Source organism: Tamandua tetradactyla, chromosome 23 (genome assembly GCF_023851605.1).
Source record: "Tamandua tetradactyla isolate mTamTet1 chromosome 23, mTamTet1.pri, whole genome shotgun sequence".
Classification (NCBI taxonomy): domain Eukaryota; kingdom Metazoa; phylum Chordata; class Mammalia; order Pilosa; family Myrmecophagidae; genus Tamandua; species Tamandua tetradactyla.
In genome coordinates, this window is record NC_135349.1 from 11,756,081 (window position 1) to 11,782,633 (window position 26,553).

Here is a 26,553-nt window from a genome sequence, read left to right on the forward strand (position 1 = left end):
CGTGCGTGCGCGCGCGCGCGCGTGCGTGCATGCGATTTGCGATCAGGCGGCGCAGCGGACAGCCCCAGCTGCGGGGCGGGGGGGAGTTATATTACGGGGTCCTTCCTTGCTCACCCTGGTTCCTCTCGGAGCGGAGACGGCAAATGGCGGACTTCGATACCTACGACGATCGGGCCTACAGCAGCTTCGGCGGCGGCAGAGGGTGAGGCGGGCGTGCACCGAGCCCAGTCGGGCGCGGGGGACGGGCGGAGCTGGGGGCGGTGGCCTTCCCGCGCCCCCCCGGTGCGGTGAGAGGTAGGGGGCCCGCGGAGGCCTGGGAAAGGCGCTTGGAGGGTCAGGGCCTGGAAATGGCGCGCTCGGAGAGGGGGCGGCGGCGGTTAGGTTGCGGGGATCTTGCTTGCGGGGTGGATGCCTCCCTTTGCCTCCCGCCGAGGACAGCGTGTGGTTTTCCTGCTACCTCGCCCGGGAGGCCAGGCTGCGGCGGCGTTGAGGGTCCGGGAAGACAAGCTCCCGCTTCCAACCCTGTCTGCCAGTACGTACAGCCGAGCCAGCGCGGGGCTCTGCTGCAACGCAGTGGCGTGGGGTCGCGGCCTCCTGTTGTCCACCTACGCCTCAGGCGCCCTAGCCTCTTCGCGGTGAGGCCAGAAGGCTGCGTAAAGTCGGAGGCCGAGAGGGGCGATTTCCTTCCCCTCGCGAGTGAGGCATATTTGGCCGCTTCTACCCGGGATTGGCCGGATTCACTGCGGGTGGGGGGTATACCAACGAAAGCCAGCGCATCAGAGCCTGTTTTTTTAGGTCTTATGAGACAAAGTGCCTTGTTGACAGATACGACGTGCTGGCTGGCCGAAGATCTTTTTCCTCCTTAGTTTCCCATTCTGACTTGGAGAACGAATCGCTTTTAGCCTCGTTCTGATTCTGTTCAAATGCAGAAGACTATGTACGATTGTGACACTTTGTTTAAAATACAAGTTGTTGACTGGAGAATAAAAAGCTCATGGTATTTAAGGCCAGGAACCCGCGCTGGATTTTTTTTTTTTTTTAATACAAGTTACCTCGTCACGGAATTTAGAAGATGAGTTATAAACATCTTGCTTTTGTCAAGGACACACTTTGGCCCTTGTAATGGAAACAAACGGATTGCTTTCCTAGGATAACACCAATAAATAGAGCCTACTGAGGTGCTCAGTCGCCTGGGTCACGACCCGAAAAGTATCTTTGTTTGGTGAGGAATGATCATTTTTAATGCCTTGCTTAGGAAGTAGCTCAAACGAAGGCTTGTTTTGGTGCAGTAGTGTATTCATGACATTATAATGTGAATGCTGGGGAGATGGAGCCACCCTTTAATTTCAAAGAATATTTTATTTGCTAATAAAAAAAGAAATAGGTGTTGGATGACATGTAGAATTATTGCCTTTGGGGTAGGTTTCTAGTCTTCAAAATTGTGCTTCAGTCATCTGGAATCTAATAACTAATTTTTCCCCCTAGTTTCAGAAACATTCAGAAGTAACCAGAAACTTATCAGCTTAAATAGAGTGAGCTTCAATTTAAGCACATTTAAGGGCTGTTAGATGCAGTGGAACCTTTTTTTTTTTTTTCATTCTGCCTTGAGACAAAATTTGCCAGCCGTTCTAGTGACTTCAGGTGTTCACACTGAACTTTGAGTGCATGTCATCATGTTGACAGTTGGGAGTGTCTTATTTGTCAATAATAAAATCTCTTTAAGATGTTATTCATTTCAAATATCAAAAGGCAACTGAAAATGTTAGTCATTTGCCCTGATGTACTCCAAACACAAACTAGTCGCTAGCCCCCTATGTCTCCTAAGCTTCTTGATATAAGGTCCCCTTTTTTTTTAGCTTTTTTTATTGTATAGTATAACATATATACCAAACAAAGAAATAAAAAAGCAATAGTTTTCAAAGCACTCTTCAACAAGTGGTTACAGGACAGATCCCAGAGTTTGTCATGGGCTACCATACAATCCTCTCATATTTTACCTTCTAGGTGATCCAGAATATAGGAGGCTAGAGGACTTAAAATACTTTTTTATCATCACAATAGACTTTTTTTTTCCTTCTTTTTTTGTGACCAATAGCATATATACAAAAAAACTATGAATTTCAAAGCACAGCACCACAATTGGTTGTAGAACATATTTTAGACTTTGACATGGGTCACAATTTCACAATTTTAGGTTTTTACTTCTAGCTGCTCTAAAATACTACAGAATAAAAGATATCAATTTAATGATTCAACATTCATATTCATTTGTTAAGTGCTATCTTCTATGTATAATTCCACCATCACCTTTGATCTTTCCATACCTCTCTTTGGGGTTGTTTGGGCTATGGCAGTTCTAAATTTTTGATATTGGAAGGGTCTGTCGCTAATATGGGGTAGGAAGATGGAACTATCTGATGGTCTGGAGAGGCTGGGCTACGTTTCAGGACTTATCTGGACCAGGGACCCATCTGGAGGTTGCAGGTTTCTGGAAAGTTACTCTACTTCCTGGAACCCTTGTGGAATCATATATTGCCCTAGGTGTTCTTTAGGATTGGTTGGAATGGTTCTGGTTGGGGGTTGGCAGGTTATGATAGGTAGCAAGGTCTACCTAAAGCGTGCATAAGAGCAACCTCCAGAGTAGTCTCTCAAATTCTATTTGAACTCTCTCTGCCACTGATACTTTATTAATTACACTTCTTTTCCCCCTTTTGGTTAGAGTGGAATTGTTGATTCCACAGTGCCAGGTCTGGATGCAGCCCTGGGAGTCATCTCCCACGTCGCCAGGGAGACTTTCACCCATGGATGTCATGTCCCGCGTAGTGGGGAGAGCAATGATTTCACTTGCAGAGTTGGGCTTAGAGAGACTGAGGCCACATCTGAGCAATGACAGAGATCCTCCAGAACTAACTCTTAGGCATGCCTATAGGTAGTCTAAGCTTCTCCTCTACATGCATAAAGCTTGACAAAAGTAAGCCTCATGATTGAGGGTACAAAGTCCCTTTGACTATTAAGTATCTTCTGACCTCCTTAGAATTTTCCATTTGACTTCATATTTATGTAAAAGTACAAAGAAAGTATTTCTCAGTTTACTAAAAGTGATTTGGTCATGATGATTTTAGTGTCTGAAGTGGGTGAGTTAACTTCACAGAGGTCTAAAAGTGAAGTGGTGTGATAATGGAAAAAGCGTTCATATCTTAGAGTCACTTTTTAATTTGAACAAGTCAGGAGTTACCTGTTATGGTGAGCTCTGAAATTTGGCAGTATGGTATTACAGTTGACCAGATACCCTTCAGTGATAATTTTGGTTATTTGGGTTATGTTCACATCAGCAAACCTCTCGGTGCTTAAATATATAGCACATTGTCATCTATAGTATGACCTTGTATTGCTTTGGTACATTTGTAAAATACCTTCCCTTAATCTAAAATTCCTTAGACTAGGTAAGAGGTCTTAACTCTAAGCCACTTCAGTCATAGGTTAAAGGAATAGTAGGTTTTAATAATTGGTTTCAGACTATTAATAGTCTGAAAACTTAGTTTTAATCAGTAATTGTACAATCCCTGTTTTGTAATTATCAGAGCAGCTGTCAGGAAGCAATACTGAATGTCTTGAGGAGTTACAGCTACTTTTGTTTTCCAAGCTTATACTTAGAGGTGTGTTGAGTGTTCCGGCAGCCAAGGAGAGAACCAGGGATTTAGCTGAGTCTTGTGGGACTAGGGCCTGTCATCTCTGTCTAAATTGCTGAACTTATATTTTAAGACTTAAAAAACAGGAAAGAACAGTATGTAAAAATGCCAGCTATTTCCACTTATTCTGAAATAAGCTTCTTCTAAAGTTGCCTTTACCTGTTGAATGTCAAGTTGTCTGGGTGTGTTGTTATAAATCCTGTGTCCCACTAACATTACCAGGGCCACCACCACCACCACCAGTGCTTGATTCTAGTTCTTTATCATCTATGTAAGGTTTACTGAGTGATTTCTGGGTGACACTTTGGGCAGATGCCTGGATTTCAAGTCAGATCACCCTTTGAGTGTCAGCTCAGTCACATGTTAGCTCTGTGAGCTGGAGCAAACTGCTTTACCTCTCTGAGCTTCATTTTCCTCCTCATCTGTGACATACAAACAGCTATGGGGAGGATTACATGAGATATGTCTAAAGTGTATAGCACCATGTCTAGTATATAGAAAATGCTTAATAGTACCTTTGGTTTATAATAGTTTTATGTCTTAAAGTATTTCCCCCGCTTTAGATTGGTGGGAGTGGGAAAAGTTCTGTTGAATAAACAGAAGTGAGTTTTTCTTTTCCTAGCTATTTCTAAAGTCAGGTGAGAGAGATCTGTTCATTTTCTTTATATAACTAATGCATTTTAAAGGAGTACTAAGTAAGTAATCAGTTACTTTAAATAATTGATTTAAAGTAATTAGTTATTTTAAATAATTGGTTTGATATAGACTTTTTACCTAGAATATTTAATATAAATGCTTCTGAGATTCTAAAATCCTTCGTATGCTTCTCTTAATTAAAAATTTCAAAAGTGTGTCTATTAGAAGTTAGGTTGTGGGAAGACTCCACACAATTTCAGGGGGTCTTTCCAGAAGCTTGTAACATACAAAGCTGGATGCTTGAGTAGGTACCAGTTCAAGATAAGACTCCATCTTCTAGTTTCCAGATTCCCCTCAGAATCCAAGGGAGAGTTGAACAAGCACACAGTACCTACCTCTTTGCCTTTTATTGTTTATACATTTAGTTAGACCACCAAATAAGTGTGATTGCATGATTTTAATAGAACTTAGTGACTGTCATCATGTCTGTCTTCTTTTTTATAGATTCATTTCCTTTGTTCTTTGATGTTTTCCCCATGGCATAATTACTGACATTTTCCATCTTGGTCAAAACCAGGACCCTCTGACTGTGCTCTGGTGTGTTGATACTCCCCTTAAAACATGGTACCTTCAGCTAGGCACTGTCCCCAGTGTGGGATTGTCTGGAGCTATGCTCTCCCTTGTTTTGTATACTATTCTGTTATTTAATGTAGTCAGTTGCAGTTTGGGAGCCTTTTAATAATTTTTCATTAACTAAAAACTCCTCTGAGCCTTTTCTGTGGGCAAACTCAAACTTTTTGATCTCAAAACCTGTTCACGTCCCTGGCCATTAGAGAAATGCAAATCAAAACCACAATGAGATATCATCTCACACCCACCAGAATGGCCATTATCAACAAAACAGAAAATGACAAGTGCTGGAGAGGATGCGGAGAAAGAGGCACACTTATCCACTGTTGGTGGGAATGTCAAATGGTGCAACCACTGTGGAAGGCAGTTTGGCGGTTCCTCAAAAAGCTGAATATAGAATTGCCATACGACCCAGCAATACCATTGCTGGGTATCTACTCAAAGGACTTAAGGGCAAAGACACAAACGGACATTTGCACACCAATGTTTATAGCAGCGTTATTTACAATTGCAAAGAAATGGAAACAGCCAAAATGTCCATCAACAGAAGTGTGGCTAAACAAACTGTGGTATATACATACGATGGAATATTATGCAGCTTTAAGACAGGATAAACTTATGAAGCATGTAATAACATGGATGGACCCAGAGAACATTATGCTGAGTGAGTCTAGCCAAAAACTAAAGAACAAATACTGTATGGTCCCACTGATGTGAACGGACATTCGAGAATAAACTTGGAATATGTCATTGGTAACAGAGTCCAGCAGGAGTTAGAAACAGGGTAAGATAATGGGTAATTGGAGCTGAAGGGATACAGACTGTGCAACAGGACTAGATACAAAAACTCAAAAATGGACAGCACAATAATACCTAATTGTAAAGTAATCATGTTAAAACACTGAATGAAGCTGCATCTGAGCTATAGGTTTGGTTTTTTTTTTTGTCTGTTTGTTTGTCTTTTTTTCTTTCTTTTTCCTTTTCTTTTTTTTTACTATTGTTATTATTTTTATTTTTTTCTCTATATTAACATTCTGTATCTTGTTCTGTTGTTTTGCTAGTTCTTTTCCTAAATCGATGTAAATGTACTAAGAAATGATGATCATGCATCTATGTGATGATGTTAAGAATTACTGATTGCATATGTAGAATGGAATGATTTCTAAATGTTGGGTTAATTTATTTTTTTTCTTTAATTAATAAAAAAAAAAAAAAACCTGTTCACATCCTTAGAAATAATTAAGGACCCCAAAGAGCTTTTCTGCTTAGGTGGATTATATCTATCTATATTTACCTTATTAGAAATTGAAACTGAGAATATTAAAAGAACATTTGAAATTTTTTTATTAAAATAACCATAACAAACCATTACATGGTAACATTTTATGAAAAATAATCATTTTCTAAAACAAAAGAGGTTTGTGGTAATAGTGTCATTGTTTTATATTTTTGCAAACTGTTATCTGACTATATAGAGACAGCTGGTCTCTTATACCTGCATCTCCATTCACTCTCTTGGCATATACAAAGAAATCTGGCCTTATTCAGATTAACTAAGTTGGGAAAGGGAGCAGTATTTTAATAGCCTTTTAGATAATTGTGGCCATTCTTATTTGGTACTGTACCAAAACTATACTTTCTTTAAAGGCTAGTTGCAGTGTGGAGTCTGAAACCTTACCAATGAACTTTTTATACTGTTACATTAAAATTGATTGCTTTATCTTGCACTTTGAATGGTTCCTTTACCCAGTGGTTGATTTTATAATCAATCAAAATGATAATGTAATGACCATGGTGCATTGATCATTGGAAAATTTTGGTTCACTGAGTTATGCAGCTCTTCCAAACATCAGTACATTTCCTTTTACAGTATCAGAAGTCACATTCGTTAATATTACTGGTGTAATCAGAAAAGTCTGATTGGGAGGTTGTCAAGCTTATGTTTGTAGAAAAAAGTTTTCCAGTATTCTCATTTTTGCTTAAAAGCTCAAATTTTGCCATTGACAACAACACTGTTTTTGTTTACCTTGAAGGGAAAGTTCATTTCAGTCATTTTGGAAAAAATATCTACCTTATACCCAAGCGTGAATAACCGTAGTTTGTTAGTCCTTTCAGATAAAAATGGCATTCCATGAAAAGAGCAACTAGTTCAACTTGCAACTTAATTGAACAAGTGCTTTTCCTGGAGTCAGCCATCATACTTTTGTATGCAGCAGATGTGATTTAAGTGTACCTGCTCATTTTCTAACATTATTGAAAAACATGTATTTGGGGGTCAGGATTTAATAAGATTTTATAATTAGTACTGCTTTGTGAAGGCACTTTTTATCCAAGCTGGCTTTTTTAATATTGTGAGTGCCTGGTATTGATAACATACAGTGAGTAATAATAGTACAGTTTGGTGCCACTACTTTGATTCCTGCTAAGGCCATTTGCAAGATCAGCACAGGTTTCTGCATTCCCTGCTAAATCTGAAATATCATGAGCTGCTCTAGAAAACCATAAGGCATCAACAAAGTAGAGCCTGTAATGGAGAGACTAGCATATTCACCCCCCATGTCCATCACTCAGTTTTAACTTTTTAAAGATTTTGCCCTTCCTGTTACATCTGTCTCTCTCATTTTTGCGACAGGGTGATAAGAGTGGCTAGATTATTTTAAAGACAGTTCCAGTTATCCTGTCATTCTTCCTTAAATACTTACAATACTTTGAATATATGTTTGTGACAGATAAGGTTTTGAGTTTTTAATCAACAATTTCTTTAAGTGCCTACTCTTATTTCATCCGTACCTCTTCACTTCACTCCCCCTCCCCACATCTTGATTATTTTAGAGCTAGTCTTGTAACAGTCTAGTCAGTATTTCAGTTTCTCCAGTTGGTTTGTCAATTTCACCATACAACTGATTTGTTTGAATCAAAACGAGACTGGCTTGCATTCTTTGGACAACCATGTAAAGTAGCTATAAATTGACATTGATTAGGTATGAACAAACACAGTATTAAAATGTTCCTCCTTGTATGTTTTACTACAAGTAACTTAGATTTTTAAATGTATTTTCAAATGTTAAGAAGAGAAGGGATGTTAGCTATGTCTGAGTCCCTCTGAATTCTAGATCTTAAATGGTGGTTTACCTGTAGCAATTTGCAGTTATCTAAATAAGTGAACATTTTAAGTAAATTGTTATTTAGTTATTTGTGGATCATATCAAATCCAACATGTAAAAATGTGAAGTTTCGGGCCACAGTGACTCAGCAGGCAAGAATGGTTGCCTGCCATGCCAGAGGACCCGGGTTCGATTCCCAGTGCCTGCCCATGTTAAAAAAAAAAAAAAAAGTGAAGTTTCATTTAAAATTGCTTGGAGCTGATAATATTTGGAATATCAAATAGTGAACATTCTTCTTTAGAAAGAAAAATTCTTGGCCTATGAAGTTCCAAACAAATCCACAGAAATAGTTTATACCATAGTTTTAAGACAAGCGTTACTGTGGCAGTATTCTCTCCTACAAAGTCGCTAAATTAATAACCTGTTTATAAGCTGCCCATCGTGTCCTATTCCTAGAACATGGAATCAATTTAATAGGACCCGATAAATTTTATTTTTTTAATGAAATAAAATAGAATAGAGTGTGCATCGTACATAATAAGAATTTATGCTGTTGGGCAAGATTTTTGTTTTATTGTTTGTGTTGTTAGCATGCGTACATGTATATATATGCATGTATTAACTCATGGTGTAAGATGTATTTCTTACTGTTGATCATAGCCAACAATATTTTTAAAAACATTTAAGTACCTAATTTGGGGTTAAGTCCTCTAAATACGTGAAATGCTCACCTGTATTTTACATTTTTTTCCCCAAATAAGAGTATTCTTATTAGTAATAAAAGGTATTTGAAATCTTTTAGTTGCTAGATCAGATCTGTGACTCTTCCTCCCTCCTTCCCTTTGTTCCTTCTTTTCTTCTTTTAATAAATAATTTCCACACCTGGTAAATACTAGATAGTATAACAGCTTTGGAGATACGACAGTGAATGAACAGAAATCCTGCCTGCCTAGAACTTAGATTCTACAGGTTAGAACTACTGAATATTTAATTCCCTGAAAAGCTTTTGTGGGGGTTAGGGGTGGAGTTTGGTTAAGTATGGCACATGGGCTGAGAATCAAACAGCCTGGGTCTCCTGCCTGGCAGGTGAGCATTTTACCACTGAACCACCGTGCACACCTCCCTAAGACATTTTTAATATGTTAGAGATGTGATTGAGTTATTAAGATTTCATTCACTAGAGGTAGCAGAAAAGAGCTCCTTGAAATAGAGATCATTGAAGAATTCACCATGGAAACTATCCTCTACCCCTTGTTTACCAGAAACTTCTAGAGGATTTCATGTACATCCACTAGAAATGATAGTTACCAAGATAAAGGGATTTAATTTTGAATGCTTGGAAAATGCATGTGCTGGTAAGAGAGAATTTTACTTGTAGTTCAGTTGTATTGCACTAGTTAATACAACTTGCTTTGTTTGTGTTTTTTTCTTGCACTAGTTTTTAGAAACTTAAGCTACACCTAAATGTGATTTATCAATAATACACCTACCTGTAATATGGGATCCTGAATGGGATCTTAGAACAGTAAAAGGACGTTAGGCAACAACTAAGAAAATCTAAAGCCATGGACTTTGAATAATGATATGGTATCATTGATTTTAACAAGTATACCATACAAATGTAAGCTGCTTATAGGGAAAACCAGAGTGAGAGGGGGTATGTGGGAACTCGAACCTTGTGTAAATCTAAAACTGTTCTAGAAAATAAAGCTAGTTATTGACATTTTATAAACCAAAGCTAATCTTGCCCACAAAAGGGGATGTGGAGTAAAAGGAACATGTAGCTTTTATATTATTTGGTTTTACATAATAAACATTCCACTTTATTTTTGTGGTCACGTCTGCATTTTTACAGTATAAAATGGCTTCTGTGCAGTGAGGACTTGACTTTTGAGAGCATATCTTTTTAAATTATCTAGAAACCAAGTAGTTAAAATTTGACTATCGTTTCTTTTGTTTTTCATTTTTTAGAAGAAGCATGCCTACTGGATTTTGTCTTTGTTCATTAACTGCATTTTGCTGTTATGAAGGCACTTTTATTGTGATGTTATTATATAGGGTCAATTTATAGTTTGTGGAAGCTAGCACAAAGTTCTAAGAGTGGCATAGTACAACAGTGCTTAAATTCTGTATAGTTTCTAATATGTCTAGAAATGTTTATAATAAAATCTTTCCACAAAACACTCCAGTTGTATCAGGAGTCCTTCATTTTGTTATATTTTGTGCTTTGACCTGTTTCATCTATTTATTGCATCCAAGCTCTAACAATGTCTCCTCTTTCCTTTTTCTTTGGTTCCTTTTCTTATGTAGTCAGTTGGCCTGCCTCTAGTGTCCTTTCACTCCTACATGTCTTTGCCAATCCACATATTGTCAGCTTGTCAACAGGTCAGTGTTTCCCTGTGTGCTGTCTGGAAAGTGGAGTCCAAGTTCTGTTGCTGTATAATTTGACAATACCACAATTACTCAGATGTCTCCTGAATTTTCTGCAGTCCTTTGCTTATGATGTGATTTCTCATCTAGAGACCTTGTCCTCCGCAGTGGAATCATCACCTCTTTGAGAGCATTAATTGGGTGTTAGCTTTGTGCCCTCTGTAGCCCTGTGCTTTGTACTCCATAGACAAATACTTGGCTGATTGAGTGAAGAAAAGTGATTTGTCTGTAAAGAGTTTGGGTCATCATGCTTGGAGTTGAAAGTTGGATTCATCCAGATTGGTCATTGGTTTCTTAAATTACTAAGGCTTGGTCTTAGTCTCCAGGCTGCTATGACCAATGCCACACAATGGGTTGGCCTAAGCCCTGGGGATTTATTGGCTCGTAGCTCTGGAGTCTGGAAGTCTTTTTTCGTCCCAAATTTGGTAGCATTATGGCTCACCAGTAATCCTTGACTTTCCAGGCACATGGTGATATCTCCCCCTTTGTCTTCTGAGTTTCTTTAGACTTCTTTTCCCTGTAGCTTTCTGTCTCAATTTCTTCTGTTCTAAAAAGACTCCAATAATCCGGATTAAGTCTTACCTCATTTAGTCGGGCCACACCTGAAATAAAAATAACATATTCAAAAGGTCTTATTAATGATGAGTTCACACCCACAGGAATGCAAATTAAGATTAAGAACATGTCTCAATTGGGGTACTTAATTCAGTCTAACACAGAGTGTAATTTATTACTTTAAAATTTACATATATTGTTTTAAAATGTAGCAGACCATCCTACAGAACAGTAGGAGGCAGTAATGAGGAAGGATGATCTATCCTCAGAGTTGTGTAGCACAGACCCTGACTTAGTTGTGGGAGTCTCTCGTGGGAGGGTCGTTCCCCCAACTCCAGTGCTCTGCTTAACTGTTCCTGTTAATGCACTCACTGGCTGCCAAACCATGGCCTTGTGCAGGAACTGCATAGCCTCAGGTGTTACTCACTTTTACCCATGAACGCTTGAAGATTGTTATTAAACATTCATATGGCATACAGTCTTTATGAAGTGCTTTTATGGTCACTTTTAATATCTTCATAAAATAGAGATTTGACGCATTTATAAAATAATAGATGGGCCTCACCCCAAACACGGTGGCAGAGTGAGATGCTTCAGGGCTTCATCCCCTAACAGAAGCTTTGAACAGTCAGCAAGAAACTGACGGAAACATTTTTCTCAAATCTCCAGAAAGAATTAAAGGAGTGCAGCAACAGGGCAAGCACCTAAACGATAAGAAGGCATTTTAAATGCAGTAGGGGAATAGCTGGCCCCTCCCCTAACTCTCACCCCTGCTTTCCCAGTGCAGATCCCTGGTCCCATTTCATGTCATATTGGTACCATGTATGTCTGGCCCGAGCTGTTTGGTGACCTAAGAGACTTGGTCTCCCAGAACTTGCTCTGCGCGTAGAAAGGGGCCCACAGAACTCTCCTCCAGAAAACTACGGGGAGCAGTTAAATCGTGCTGCCTGTGGGGCAGGAGACTGCCAACTGTAGGACAAACGATACAGTGCGCAGCACCATAAAAAACCTGCTTCCTAGGCATGAGGGGACATTCAGAACCGCGTAAACGGTAATTACAAGGGTAGAAAGTAATGATTAGGAGGTTCCCTACACTTCTGCGTGGAGCTATTCTTCAAACTGGTTATGGATAAGCCTTGACGAAGGGCCCTCATGCAGGTCAGTGTGCAAGGATTGGGAAAGGTGTTTTTCCTTTTTTGGTTAGCTCCTGGCAGTCAAGGAAAGTTCTGACATTAACAGTGACTGGCTACCCACATGAAAATACATGCCTTAGAGTCTCAATTCCAGCGATAGCACATTAAAATATCAATGTCCTATAGATTAATAATAAATAAATAATGGGGGAACAAACGTTAAAATAAATTTAGTAGATTGAAATGCTGGTGATCAGGGAGGGGGAGGGAGTATAGTATGTATGAATTTTTTTCTTTTTATTTTTCTGAGTTGATGCAAATGTTCTGAGATGATCGTGGTGATGAATATACAACTATGTGATGATAACTGTGAGTTATTGTTTATATACCAAGAATGGAATGATCATTTGTTAAGAATGTTAATGTTTGCATGTTGTTTAAAAAAATTTTTTTAATTTAAAAAAATATATATATATATATGTATATCTCAATGTCCAGGTTTTGCAGAAGGTTACAAAACATACAAAGAAGCGTTAGCCTAGGCAAAAGAGTTTAAAGCATTAGAAATCTGTACGGAGGACCGGACCTGGGACAAACCAGAAGTCTTAAAAAATGATCCTAAGTGTACTCAATTAAATGAAAACATGGACAAAGAACTAAAAGAAATCAGGAAAATGACAGAGAAACACAAAGAGAATATTGATATAGAGATGGAAATTAGGAAAAGGGACCAAACGGAAGACCACAGTAACAGAAATTAAAAGTTCCTAGAGGGATTCAATAGCATTTTGGAACTGGCATAAAAAAGAGAACTTCTCAATGTGAGAATAACGAATGAAAATAGTAAACAGAGCCTAAGGAACGTGTGGGACACTATCAAGCATACCATAATCATTGTGGGGGTCCAAGAAGAACAAGAAAGAGAGAAGGGGACACAAAGAATATTCAAAGAAATAATGGTTAAAAGCATCCCAATTTAACGACAGACATGAATATATACCTCCACTACGTACAGTGAACTCCAAACAGAATAAACCCAAATAGACCTACATGGCAGATTATAATCAAACTATAAAATGCCAAAAATAGGGAATTCTGAATGTCACAAGAGAGAAGCAACATGAGATGTACAAGACTTAGTGATGAGATTTCTCATAGGAAACCAGGGAGGCAAAAAGGCAGTAGGAAAACTAAATATTTAACGTGCTGAAAACCAAAAAGTGCCAACCAAAAACTATACCAGGCAAAACTGCCTTTCAGATGTGAGGGAGAGATTAAGATATTCCCAGAGAAGCAAAAGCTGAGGCATTTCTGCTGGTTGAAAGAAAAGGACAAGACAGTAGAGCAAAGCCACGTGAAGAAATAAAGATCTCCAGTGAGTAGTGATATGGGTAAATATAAATGCCGGTACTAGTGTATTTTTGGTATCTAACTCCACTTTGTACTTCTAGTGGAATCTGAAAGACAAATGCATAAAATGTAATTATGAAATCAGTAGTTTTGCTGATACAAGCATGTAATTTGGGACAAGAGCTCTATATAAAGGTGGGGAAACAGGATTATAGGAACACAGTTTGTGTTTACTGTTGAAGTTGTTAGTATCAAAGCACAGGAGATTGTTATAGATTTAGGATGTTAAATTTAAACCCCATGGTAACTACAAAGAAAATATTGAAGAATATGTGAGCTCAGAGAGTCAGAAATTAAAGTACAGGTTGCCAGGGATGAGGGGGTGGCAGGGAGTGGGGACTTAATGCATAATGGCTGGAGAGTTTCTGTTTAGGGAGGTAGTGGGGTACTGCGATACATGATCCTGGGTGGGGTCTTTAGCAGGGAGGAGAAAAGGCTCAAAGGGACATTATTGGGTCAGATGAAAAAATCGGAATATAGACTGCAAGCTTTATGTCACTGTTAAGTTTCCTGAACTTGATTATTGCACTTAAGTTAATTAGTTAATACTTCAGTGGATATCTTTATTCTCTTAGGAAATATACATAGCAGCATTAAATGTTCAAAGAGTGTGATATATATACAGCCTTCACTCAAGTGTTCAGAAAATGATTGATGGGTGGATGTCTGGGCAGATAGAATGATAGGCAAATGTGGCAGAATGTTAAAATTGGTGAATCTGGGTGTCAGGAGGGGATGTTGAATATCTCTGTGTGGGGTTTGCATTGTTTTTGTGTAAATGTCCTGTAAATTTGAAAGTACTTCCAAATAAAAAGTTCATTTTTTAAAAGCCAGAGAAATAGCAGGGAAATCAGGAGAGAGGAGTTGAGAAGTCAAGAGTATACACATGCAGTTCTCCCACAGATTAGGAGGTGTGGTCCTTTCCTGTACAATCCAGAGACAACGGAAGGAAACTTTATTCTCCCAGGCACATTCACACATTTCACGCATTGCCTGTTATTCCTTTTTTTAAGATACTACATAGTTTCAGCAAAGATTTAATGTGTACTCACGTTTATTATTAGATTTAATGTGTTAAAGGAAACATGATTTTATTACCATATCTTTGGGATTAAACACTAAGAAGATGAGAAAACCTCAACAATACAAGTAGGCCATGGAGTCCTGGAGGTGATTTTGATATGATTTCAAACCAATGTGTTTAGCAGTCAGAGACTGCAAATTGTTTCCTAGTATCCATTCTTCCTTTCTTCTCTCTCCCCCCAAATAGGTTTTAGCTAGAATGTGTACAGCTTTTGGCTGATGGGATATAAACAGAAGGACTTCTGAGGGTGTCCTTAAAAGCAGAACACATGCTCTTTATCCCTTTCCTCTTTCTTACCGTCTGGAACATGGACCTGATGCTGGAGAGTCAGCAGTCATCCAGTAGAAGGCTGCATGCTGAGAGTGACAGCACAAAGGAAAGAAGAAACATGGTTCTTAACGTCATGATGGGGGCAGCTAGGAATAAACTTTTATCTTTTTTAAATCACACACAAAAAAATAGCAAACAAGAAAACTGAGGCACAGAGGTCCTACACCATGCATGTTAATGTATCAGATGAATCTGTTCTCCCCATGGGTGAACAGACCTGTTTTAGAAAGTACTTTCATGTAACACAGCTTCTTTATTTAGATACCACTCTAGTAACTTCAAGGTATCATTGGAATTTTAGCTCCAAGAGTTCTCTCACATTTGATTTTTTGATTGGTGGGTAGGAAGGTTATATCATTTTATGTGCATATGCACTCTGGGGGGGTTGTCTTGATGGCCTCAGTCCAAGACCCACCTTCAATTGGCAAGGCCGCGTCTCCTTGGAAATAATCTAATCAAGAGGGCTCGACCAGCACTGCATCTGCCCCCACAAGATTGGGTTAAGAGAATGTGGTTTTTCTGGGGTACATAACAACTTCAAACCAGCACAGTAGGAGAAATGGGACGCGACTTGTAAACCTATTTCTCTGGGGTACCTTGAACAGAACACGGGGCATCCTACTGTGAAGTAGCAGAATTCTAAATTATAGAACTTACGAATTTTAGCCCCCTAACTGCTTTAGGAAACTGTTGTTTTAAAGATTAATTTCTTGTCAAATATTTAAGATATCTGTCGTTTATCTCAAGGTAGGTGTGTGATTTCCTTCATATGGAGGAAAGCAGTACATAGTTTGCTTTCCAAAGCTGGTTTTCGTGGTAATTTCCCTGAAAAGAAAAGGGTGACTTTGAGTAGATCTTTGCCCCGAGGGGGTGTTGGTTTTAAATGTGTCCCTTAAAAAGGAAACAACCCCCCTTAAAAAATTTTTCTCCTGAGTTTACCATGACTCCAACATTTTGTTTTGAAAATGTTCAAACTTAAGGTTGAAAAAATGATACAGTGGATACCTGCCACGTGTTTTGGTTTGTTAAAGCTGCCAAAAATGCAATATACCAGAAATGGGTTAGCTTTTAAAAAGGAACTTTATTAAGTTGCTAGTTTACAGTTCTAAGGCTATAAAAATGTCCAAACTAAGGTATCTATGGAAAGATACCTTGACTCAAGAAACGGCTGGTGGGTTAGAACACCTCTGTCAGCTGGGAAGGTGTCTGCTGGGGTCTTTGGCTTCTGGTTCAAACAGCTTCCCCAGGGACATTTTCTGCATCTGCAAACATCTGGCTCTCCTGTTGGCTCTGTCACTTCTGTCTGCTCTTTTCCAAAATGGATCCCTCTTAAAGGACTCCAATAAGCAACTGCCTTGAATGAGTGGACACACGTCTCCATGGAAACCACCTAATCAGAAGGTCCCACCATAAACAATATTGAATCAGAATTAAAGAACCTGGCCTTTCTGTGGTATACAACAGTTTCACACCAGCACACCACACTTGTTTTATCTCTGTATATACATATCTGCATACATATACTTTATACTGAGTCATTTGAACATGAATCTTGGCTGCCTTGACACTTACTCATAATGCCTTAAAGTCTTTCCTGAGAATATAGGTATTTTCTAACTATATCATTATCCCTCCTGAGAAATTTAACATTGATAAAAATAATTTCTATTTATACCATATTCAAATTTCTCCAACTGCCTTAGTAATGACTTTTTTTTTTTCATGGGCAGGCACTGGGAATCGAATCCAGGTCTCCTGCCTGGCAGGCGAGAACTCTGCCTGCTGAGCCACCTTGGCCCACCCTAGTAATGACTTTTATAGCTGTTTTTTTTTTTTTTCATTCCAGGGTCCAAAGACTGCACGCAGCAGTGAGTGGTCAGAATTTTTTTCTGACTTTCGTGACTTCATATTTGAAAAATCCAAGCCAAAATCAGGAGACACATAATGTAAATTTGTTCCTTATTGGCAGTGCTGTTTAGTCCTAGACATTAGATTTAGATTTGATTTTAGATTTTAAATGCCAGAGTGCTCCATTTGAAAAGAATTTTTTTTCCCATTTGAGATTACTAATTTGTGGGGTCATAATTTGAGGTCATATGAATATCTTGTTCCCCAAAACCACTTATTTCGTGGTTTTAGCAGTCACCATGAGCCTTGCCTGAATTATCACTGCATTCATGGTTGTAGGATAGTGATTGTCTAACCACGTGGTTCCTTCTATATGTTAGCTGACATCCTGCCACTAGTGTAAAGAAATGTGCCCCCCCATTTACTTTGAAGTATGTATAGAATATATTTTTAGCCTCAGGTCCTGGTTGAAGGTAATGGTGGTACTTGCTGTCCTGCACACCTGCACTGTTTGAAGCCCCTTGTATTTATCGTTTCTCTAACTAAAGGCCTGTTTGGTCGTAACCCCATTTTACAGATGAAGAAAATGAAGCTTAGAAAAGCTGAGTAACTCCTCAGGTCCTATGGCTAGTAAGTAACCAAGCAGAGATTTAAACCAGTACCTCTGAAAGTTAGCAGTGATTTGATAGAATTGCCACTTTTTAGTATGTAATCACGGACAGGTAAACAACTCAGTAGCTGAGGAAAAGACTTTGAGGTTTAAATGGATTAGTCAAACACACCGTACACTAAGGACCCAGTGACGTGATCTGTGGAGACTGTTACATAAATGGTACTTGCTACTCACAATTTACAATTTTTATTACAGCATCTTTGTTATCCATGATTTAAAAACAGCAATAATTATATTATAGAAGAATGAGGTAAAAATTAGCAGCTTCTATAGCCCTTCCTATACATAGAATGCTTTACTTCTGGAGATTCCATTTGTGTATTTCTTAGTATTTTGGGGTGTGAAGGAATGGATTTGCTTACGTTTTAGAATGAAACATTACAGATTCTGACTCTAAGTGAATTGGAGAGAAACCGGTTGTCTTAGGACATTAGGTTTGGATTTTATTTTTCCAAAGAACAAGTTAATTTATATACATTCTGCATTTTAGTGGGCTTTTTTTTTTCACCAAAAAGTACCTTTTTTACAAATGATATTTCTCTATAAAATCTTTCAAATGTTATTGTATATGATAAGAAAATAAATTAGAGCACAGCCTCTCACTTGGGGTGCCAACTCATGCGGCTGAGAGGAAGCCAGTCTTCCTTGACCCGTCCTCTGGAGACAGGTACACACAGGTAGACTCAGAATCCTGTCTGTTTTCCCTCCTAGGTCCCGCGGTAGTGCTGGTGGCCATGGTTCCCGAAGCCAGAAGGAGCTGCCCACAGAGCCCCCCTACACAGCATATGTAGGAAATCTACCTTTTAACACAGTTCAGGGCGACATCGATGCTATCTTTAAGGATCTCAGCATAAGGAGTGTACGGCTAGTCAGAGACAAAGACACAGACAAATTTAAAGGTGAGTGTGATGGGATTCATATTGTATTAGGTAAAAGGGGGGGAGATCTAAGAACCAAAATGTGTTAGTGAACCAAAGGACCCTAATCATGGAAGGATTTAAATATTTGCCAGGGCTAGGTAGCTGAAACAAATATATATGCTCTTTACCTCCTAGAGTGTATGTGTCTGTAGGTTGGTCTCTGGGGCACTTGAGTAGGAGAATGAGAGTGCAGAATTGAGTGAGTATTGTCATCCAGCTTTCAAGGTTTCTTTCAGGGACATGCACCCAGCATTTAAGTGCAGGACACATGGTTTAATGATTTGTCCAAAGATACATCCTTAAAAAGATACAGGGGGGAGATGCACGAGAAGCAGAGAAGGTATTGCCTATTAGAGTGGTTTTGCATATAGCATAGGTGCTGTTCTTACCTTATTGGAAGTTTTTTTTTACTTTAGAACCTGAAACCATGTGTATGGTAGATGATCAAATTATGGAAACAAATGTGTCAGTTAAGTTTATGAAAGAAAGTCAGTCCTGTTCATTTTGCCTGCTAACCTGCTTTATATAGACATAAAATTATAAATATGTTGGTGAACCCAGCCTTTGGCTGGATTAGTAGCAACAGGTTTTAGAGTTTGTCCCATTGAGGATCGTTTTTAGTTTAAGCAGCCCTAGAGAGGGTATGGTTGTGAGTGGATGACGGCATTGCTTTTTGTCTCTTTGAACTTGAGAGTGGTTTTCTGTTACTCTCAATACTGAATCCACTTAGGCAAGAAAGTTAGAGGGGAATGGGGAGGACAATCCTCCAACCAAGGCAGTACTTTCTTTAAATACTTACTCAGTAAATGGTGAATAGAAATAATCGGGAAACGTTTGCCTCCAGGATGGGTCAGAGGAAAGTACTTAATACAGATTTAGAGTCCAGACAGATTTGCCATAGGAAGGGCCTACAAAACTGAGGTTTAAGGCTGAGTACCTGGGAGAAGAGGGGATATGGACAAGACTGTTCCATGTAGAGGGAACAGTTAGAGGTTAGAGAGAAGGTGCAGTTTCCTCTACCTGGAATACTCCTCTCCCTCCTCTGCTTACAAGCCTACATTCAAACCCAGTGTTAGGAAAGCAGGTTGTCAGTAGCATGTGCTTGGATCTGGGGCATCTGTCTTGTCATTAATATCCAAAGGAAGATGCTTCTGTTGCCAAGGTTATATTTTTTAGCTTTTTAAAGTGAATTTTATGTTTACTGACTAAGTAGTAATAGGTACCTTCAGCATTTTAGATACTGAATTTAAAAGCTCTTCTTAAAACTGCAGTTGGGTTACATTAAAGAGTCATTTGAAAGTCAAATCTAAGAGTTCTGCAGTGACCCAAGAAAGGTTTTAATATAGCGGTAAAACATAAGAAACCTTTATAGAAACACAGCTGCTGTTTCAGTGCCTGTTTGCTTAGCACTTTCTATCTGAAAGCATGTAATTGAAAGGAGTGAATAGCAGTGAAGTTGTATTTATTGAGAAGTAAAATATGCTCTTTCAGCCTCTACCAGTCTACTATGAAGTAGACACAACAAAACGGTAGTTCTGATGTGGGGTATGGATATATATCCCCCCCATATCTCTAACTCTAAATTATTCGAACTTGAGGGTTTGTTTTCTCTCTTACAGGATTCTGCTATGTAGAATTTGATGAGGTGGATTCCCTTAAGGAAGCTTTGACGTATGATGGTGCAGTAAGTATCTTCAGCTTTTCTCTATTGAGTTAGCAGCTGAGAGTTTTTTCTTGCCAGTACTTACCCGGTTTTCTCTTTATCGTAGCTGTTGGGTGATCGGTCACTGCGTGTGGACATTGCAGAAGGCAGAAAACAAGATAAAGGCGGCTTTGGATTCAGGAAAGGTGGACCAGACGACAGAGGTGATTAGTTTTAAAACTTGCTATATGTCCACAGATGACTAGTAGAATACTGTCACGTAGGTCTGGTAGGTTTTTGTGACCTTTAATAATAAATATAAAATCTTAGAAAGACTGAATAATGCTTCTGCAGGCCTGGGATTTCTTTTTTCTGTTGGCAGCAAAAACTCTTATAATTTCATTGAATTTCCCATCACATGAGTTGTACATCTTCCAAATGAAATTTTCCATGTTTGCAGCAAGGTAATGATACAACCTCAACTTTATCTTTTTTGTGTATCCTCAGGAATGGGTGGCTCTCGAGAATCTAGAGGTGGATGGGATTCCCGGGATGACTTCAATTCCGGTATCAGTATTTAAAGTATCACCCCTTATCTTTCCCAGAGGCCTTGCTGCTCTCGTATGTTTCTTGTGAGTAGTCTGTCTGGTCGGACTACTCCTTTAGCTCTTTTCACAATGAAACTTCCCTAAAAGGTGCCCAGGCATGCAAGTAAGCCTCTCTTGAACCTAAATGGGGTGGTAGGACTTGAGAGACACCACACTTAGGACAAGCTGGAATGATCCACCTCCTGCTGTTCCTTCACCTTAGCCTCCCGGGCCTTGTGTGTTTATGGGCCTTTATCTCTCAGTGGTCTTTCTCAGGATCCAGTCCAGGGAGACTTCTTAGTGGTCGCTTTGTGTACTGCTCACATGGTGCTGTTATTTCTAGAAATATTGCAGATTTTCTAGACATTTACAAAAAGCCTCGTAACTGGTTTCTCGTGACTTTTTCTGAGGTGTTAAAAGGTGGTCCTGGTGGCTTTTTTTTTTTTTAATTGAAATTAATGGTGGGCACCATCCTCATCGTTCCTTTTGTTAACCTGCCAAGGCTAACCAATAGGTGCCTCCTTGTCTCAACTCAAATGGTCACTTTGCATGCCAGACTTAGGCTTTTTAAGAATTGATCTCCTAAGCATATGTTCATCTTTAGCATTTTTTTAATTATGAAAGTAATTTGTATACAGAGTGGGGAAAAAAAAGTCTAATGTCAAGAAAGGGCAGAAAAAGAAAAACAAGTCAATTTCCTTCCCACAAACTTGATATTCTCTCTACGTCCCCCTCTACACTGCAGTATCCCCTTACCCTCACTAGAAAAAACTAACTCTGTAAAATAATAGGTGAGTATGGGGAAGACTGGCGCAAAGTGTCTTGTGAGTTTAAAATTTTAAAAAATCCATTTACAGTACTGCTTTAGCTAAACAAGTAACTAAATTATCTGTTGAATAATGTAATTCCTAGAAGTTCTATAACCAGTCAGAAATAAGCTTGTTCATCAAATTACGGTATAATCCAGTAAACCTGTAATTTTATGTATAAACTGGTCTCTGATTGAAACATGCAACGAATGTCTTCTCCAAGCCAGTCCAAGTACAGTAATGATTCAGTGAATAATGGCCTTTGACCTGCCAGTTCTGATTTCCTCGGTGCTGTAGCACAGTCTGCTCGTGGCTCAGGAACTGCGAGGGTTACCTCGGTAACTGACACCTTTGGGATTGGCTTGGGCTTTGATTCATGCAGAAACAGGTAGCAAACAGCCAGTGTTGAGCTTTGCTTTTCCCTTGTAATCTCCCCAGTATTGGATCATGTAATTTTTAAAACGAAGCCTTCACTTGATACGAATATACACTGATTTTTTTTATCCTCTTCTGTACTGTCTCTTGTTCCGTGGACGAAGTAACAGTTGTGTTTATTTGCCTTGACAGTGTGTGAACTTATTTGTTTTATGCTAAACACTGGTGGTGGAAAATTATTTAATCTCAATGAAGGGGAGTAATTTTACTTCAGTACTCACAAGGAAAGGTACTTGTCACAGTTTAGATGCTGGTTTGGGGAAAATGTCAGGTTAAATGTTTGAATGCTAATTAAGTTTGTTAATGAACTGTGTATGCTGTGGTTGTTAACAGATTTTGTAAAGATTCTTATACTTGACTCTGCATCCAAGTGTTTTTTTTTTTTTTTCAAAAGCACATAATGGTCTAAATCTTTCTTGTCTCATTAAAATTAATCCTGTTCAACTCAGTCTCTGAACTGGGTTTCGTTGCACTTATCCTTGCTGCCCCTTGGAAAGATAAATGTGTACCATTAGTGATACATGGAACTCAGGCTCAGGGAGTTCTGCTTAAAGTTCCTCAGTACCATCCTTGGAATGAGTGAAAGTCATCTCTGGGAGCTTAAAGGGACCAGCTTATTTAATTGTGGTTTTATTTCTTAAGTTTGTTTTTACTGAAAGTTAACTCTAATGGGCTATACTATTAAAAAGTTAGTTTACTGCTCCCTATGAAAGACTTTCACTTAAATCTGATAAAACTAAAGCCTAAGGAGCTTAAAATCCATTGAGGAAATAATCTTCCTTCACCACACCCTATGAGAATTGCAACTTACTTTTGATGTTTCTGAAGGAGATGTAATTTGATTCTGTTTGTAACTGTTTTAATAGATACACAAATGAATGGGAAAAGTAAAAATCTCTTTACAAACAGGAGGTATAGGTTGGATCTCAGGTGCTTTCTGCTCTTTCCAACAGGCACCCCCACTGTGGGGAGTGGGCCTTACTTGGATAACTGCTTTGTTTACCACACAGGTACTCTGGTATTAGAATGATCCACACCTGAAAAGCAGCAGAAACGAAAATGGGGAGTGTCACCCAGAGGTGACTTCGTTTTTTTATTTTGTCTTCATATCTAGCTTTTCCTTAAGATTTTGTGCTCTGAATACTTCGAAATTTCAGGTTTATCGTTTTCAATAACTGTATAGCTAGCTATATGCTAGAAAACAGAATAAAACCTACTTTGAGGAGGAGTTTTAAACAATTTTAAAACAGGCTTTTATGGTATTTTTCCACTTTTGCCACAAGCTAAGAATTATTTTTCTCTCCTAAAATTCTGACTCTTTTTTTAAAGTCTTTTAGCATTCTAATTACCCAGCAGATTCACCTGGATTCATTTTCAGTGCACTTTATTTTGGAGTAACCTCAGATACTGGACAAAACTAAAGAATTTTTAAAAAGTTAAACTCAGAAACAGTTCACAAAACACTACATAGCCTTTGAGACAGTAGTTTTTAAAAATAATTCAGGGTCATCTTCCATCTTCAGGTTTCAGGGATGACTTCTTGGGAGGCAGGGGAGGGAGTCGCCCAGGTGACCGGCGAACAGGCCCTCCCATGGGGAGTCGGTTTAGAGACGGCCCACCCCTTCGTGGATCCAACATGGATTTCAGAGAACCAACAGAAGGTACGGGGATAACTTGTAAAAGGAGGGTGTCTTTTCATAATACGCTGATTATACTCCGCATACAAAATTGCTGTCTTTTGTCACAGTAGATTGCCCCCTTAAGTGGTTAAATACTAAGTTTACCTTTATTAGAGTATTTGGTGATGGAATGGTAGTTCTTCAAGGACATAAAGTTTTAGAAAACGGGCTGGGTCATTGAGATCAACATTTTTGCCTGGGTGGGGAATGGGATTCATTTCTTTATAAACCATGTTTTTTCTCCCCCAGAGGAAAGAGCACAGAGACCACGACTCCAGCTTAAACCTCGAACAGTTGCCACGCCCCTCAATCAAGTAGCCAATCCCAACTCTGCTATCTTCGGGGGAGCCAGGCCCAGAGAGGAAGTCGTTCACAAAGAGCAGGAATGAGCTGGCGTCGGGAGGGAATGGGGCGTGGGGTGGGGGCAGCCAGGTTAGCCCCTGGGCTGGCTGGCCTGCAGTTACCATTCCCGCACCTGACCTTTGTCCTTCTTTCTCACAACGGAAACACAGAGCTTGTGAGTGCATGTCAGCTGTTAACAAGTGGTTTTTAGTACATTCTTGGCTTTGCTATATCTATCTAGTGCCTGTTTTGTGCTTTTTTTTTTTTTTTTTTCCTTTTTCTACCACCCCTTCCCCATTTTTTCCTTCTGTCCTTTTTCCCTTCCTGCTCCTCATCTTGCAGACAGCACATGGATTCCGTAGAGGAACCAAGGCAGCCAGCAAGCACGTGGGCAGTTCTTTCAGTGAAGGTGCTGCTTCCTTTTTCTCCTTTGCTTTCTCTTTTTTACTTTTTAGACATACTGGCCAGATGCCAGTCTTTTCCTTTGATTTTCCTCAGTGTCTCTCTTTGGACCTGCATGTTGAGTTCTGTAGTGCTGTGACTTCCAAGAAAAGAACAGATGAAGTCACTGGAAAATTAAATAGCATCTTGTTTTTATTCAGCAATTATCATACAGAATTTGAGACACTTTGTTTTCAAAACAAGGATAAAATATCTATTGGTACCTTGCAAATTCCGTCCTCTCCCCATTTATAGGTAGCCCTGTCTCCATTACGCCTTCCCCAAATGGATTATTCAAGCATAAGAGGCTCACCTTGCAAACAGTGAAACCTAAAAGAAGAGACTTGTGAAATGTTGGTGGGGAGCTCACATAGAAGATAAATTGGATACACTGATGTGTTTACATTTTTCATTAGAGCTCTTTCAAGACCAAGTCCAAACTAGTTCACTCCTTTCACCAGGTTTGTCAGAAGACTCTTCGAGCTGTCTAGATGTAGCAGATTGCCATCTCATTTCATTTCCGCTGGGAAACGGTGCTTAGCAGGATTGAGTGGTCATGGTGGAGTTATGCTGGGCTCACTTGAAAGCACTGATATTGCTTTTTTTCCAAATCTGTCTTGTCTGTGTATTTTGCATCTCTCCCTTGTGTTTATCTCTTCCCAGCATAAGTAACAAGACACTGTGCTTCCCACCATCCCTTAAATTTATAGTGAAAATGAACCTAGAATGTGGCACTTTATTTCACTTGATGAATTGAAAATTTTGCTATGCAGAACTGTCAGAAACCTTACAATAATTTGTAGGTGGCTCTAAATCATTAAATTTGCTGCTGCATCTTTGGGGCAAAGCTTATTGTTCCCATGTACAGTGTTCAGCCCTTACCTGGGGGTAGGGGACCAGGCAGTAGCTTTTGAGTTTGAACCACCTACATGCAAACAAATTAAAAATTCTTTTAATACCCAAGTCCCAGCCTGTCCATGGGGAGCAATTCAGGGTCCTCCCACAGCTGGAGAAACTAGAGATGAAGCTGAGGAAGAGAGGCCCTCTCCAGAATGCCGGAGGGCCAGGTGGCCACTTGCCTTTTCTTACTTCTTTATCACAGGGGCTCAGCAGTTTACAGAACTCTCACTCCTTTCTTTCCTTCCACCTCTTTTCTGCTTCTGAGATAAGAACCATTTGTGTAACACCAATACTTAATTTAAGAAAGACATGCATTATGTGGTTGTAATCAAACCTGATGCTTTCAGATGACCTACTTACATCTTCAATGTGGAAAAAGATTAAGAACAAAACAAATTCATCTAAAACTTCTGGGCAGTCCAGTTGACTTTTAAATGTAAGAATGGAATTCCAAACACTTAACACATTCAGCTATATGACAGAAAGTAAATCTATGGATATGGTATTTTGTGAATGATCTTTTAAATAAAAGAAAACCTTACATAATATTTAAAGGTTGTTTTTATTTTGGGTTTTTTTCACCTATTCAAGAAATTAAATCAGTTTTGAATTTGGGAAGCTCCGCCCAAATTTAGAAGAGAGTATACTGTAATCGAAGTGAGAAAAGTATCTTGCTTTTCAAAGTTAGAAGTTTAGTGACAAATTTTGTTAAAAGCTGGCAATTAGAAATAGGATGCGAAGTTTTTCTCCCTTTCTAAAAATGTAATTTTCTTAACCAGACAGAAACTTCAGATATGGTCTGGCAGTAGTTTTTGGTTAGCTAAAGGAATGTCATTTTTTTCTTAAAAATGGAAGAAATCAAGTCTTTCCATAATGTGCACCTGCCTTCCCTAACAGCTGTTTTTAAAGAAATCCTAGGTGCTCTACATGACAGTGTCATCTGCTGCTTCGTGGCAGGCAAATCACATTTTGAGGGGAGGGTTGCGTTTGCCATTTTTTATTTGTTTTTCTAGCCAATTTCTGCAGGTAAACAGAAGAACCCAGTGGAATTCCTTGGTGGTATATTTGGGGGAGACCCAGCTGTCAGGGAGGGTGGTGGTAGGGGCCTAGGCCCAAGGCGGAACTTATCCAAGGGAGGTGTGTCTTAGGATCCTGAGGTAAGAGCCTGGGGTTCAGCTTAGTTTTGTGAAATAGGATGAGGAGGGATGTGCTGTTAAAGCCAGTGCCTGAAGTAACTGCTTCCACTGTACCCTAGCCAGGAACGTGTGCCCAGAGG

At 39.2% G+C, this 26,553-nt stretch overlaps 1 protein-coding gene across 2 annotated transcripts; it reads left to right on the forward strand.

Moving 5' to 3' along the window:
- EIF4H (eukaryotic translation initiation factor 4H) lies at positions 1 to 24,120 on the forward strand. 2 transcript variants are annotated; one of them, XM_077140965.1, is made up of 7 exons: positions 1 to 202; positions 18,234 to 18,421; positions 20,062 to 20,126; positions 20,212 to 20,308; positions 20,592 to 20,651; positions 23,439 to 23,576; positions 23,844 to 24,120. In XM_077140965.1, the coding sequence occupies exons 1-7, from the start codon at positions 30 to 32 to the stop codon at positions 23,981 to 23,983; spliced, it is 861 nt and encodes a 286-aa protein (XP_076997080.1). In that variant the 5' UTR covers positions 1 to 29; the 3' UTR covers positions 23,984 to 24,120. The 2 variants fall into 2 exon arrangements, with proteins under 2 accessions (XP_076997080.1, XP_076997081.1); XM_077140966.1 differs by lacking the exon at positions 20,592 to 20,651 and having other exon boundaries at positions 8 to 202.
- The last annotated feature ends 2,433 nt before the right edge of the window (positions 24,121 to 26,553 follow it).

Coding starts and splice junctions, on each gene's coding strand:
- EIF4H (XM_077140965.1), top strand. CDS start 30: ATGCGATTTGCGATCAGGCGGCGCAGCGGACAGCCCCAGCTGCGGGGC. Junction 18,422..20,061: donor AGACACAGACAAATTTAAAG/GTGAGTGTGATG, acceptor TCTCTCTTACAG/GATTCTGCTATGTAGAATTT. Junction 20,309..20,591: donor AGGTGGACCAGACGACAGAG/GTGATTAGTTTT, acceptor GTGTATCCTCAG/GAATGGGTGGCTCTCGAGAA.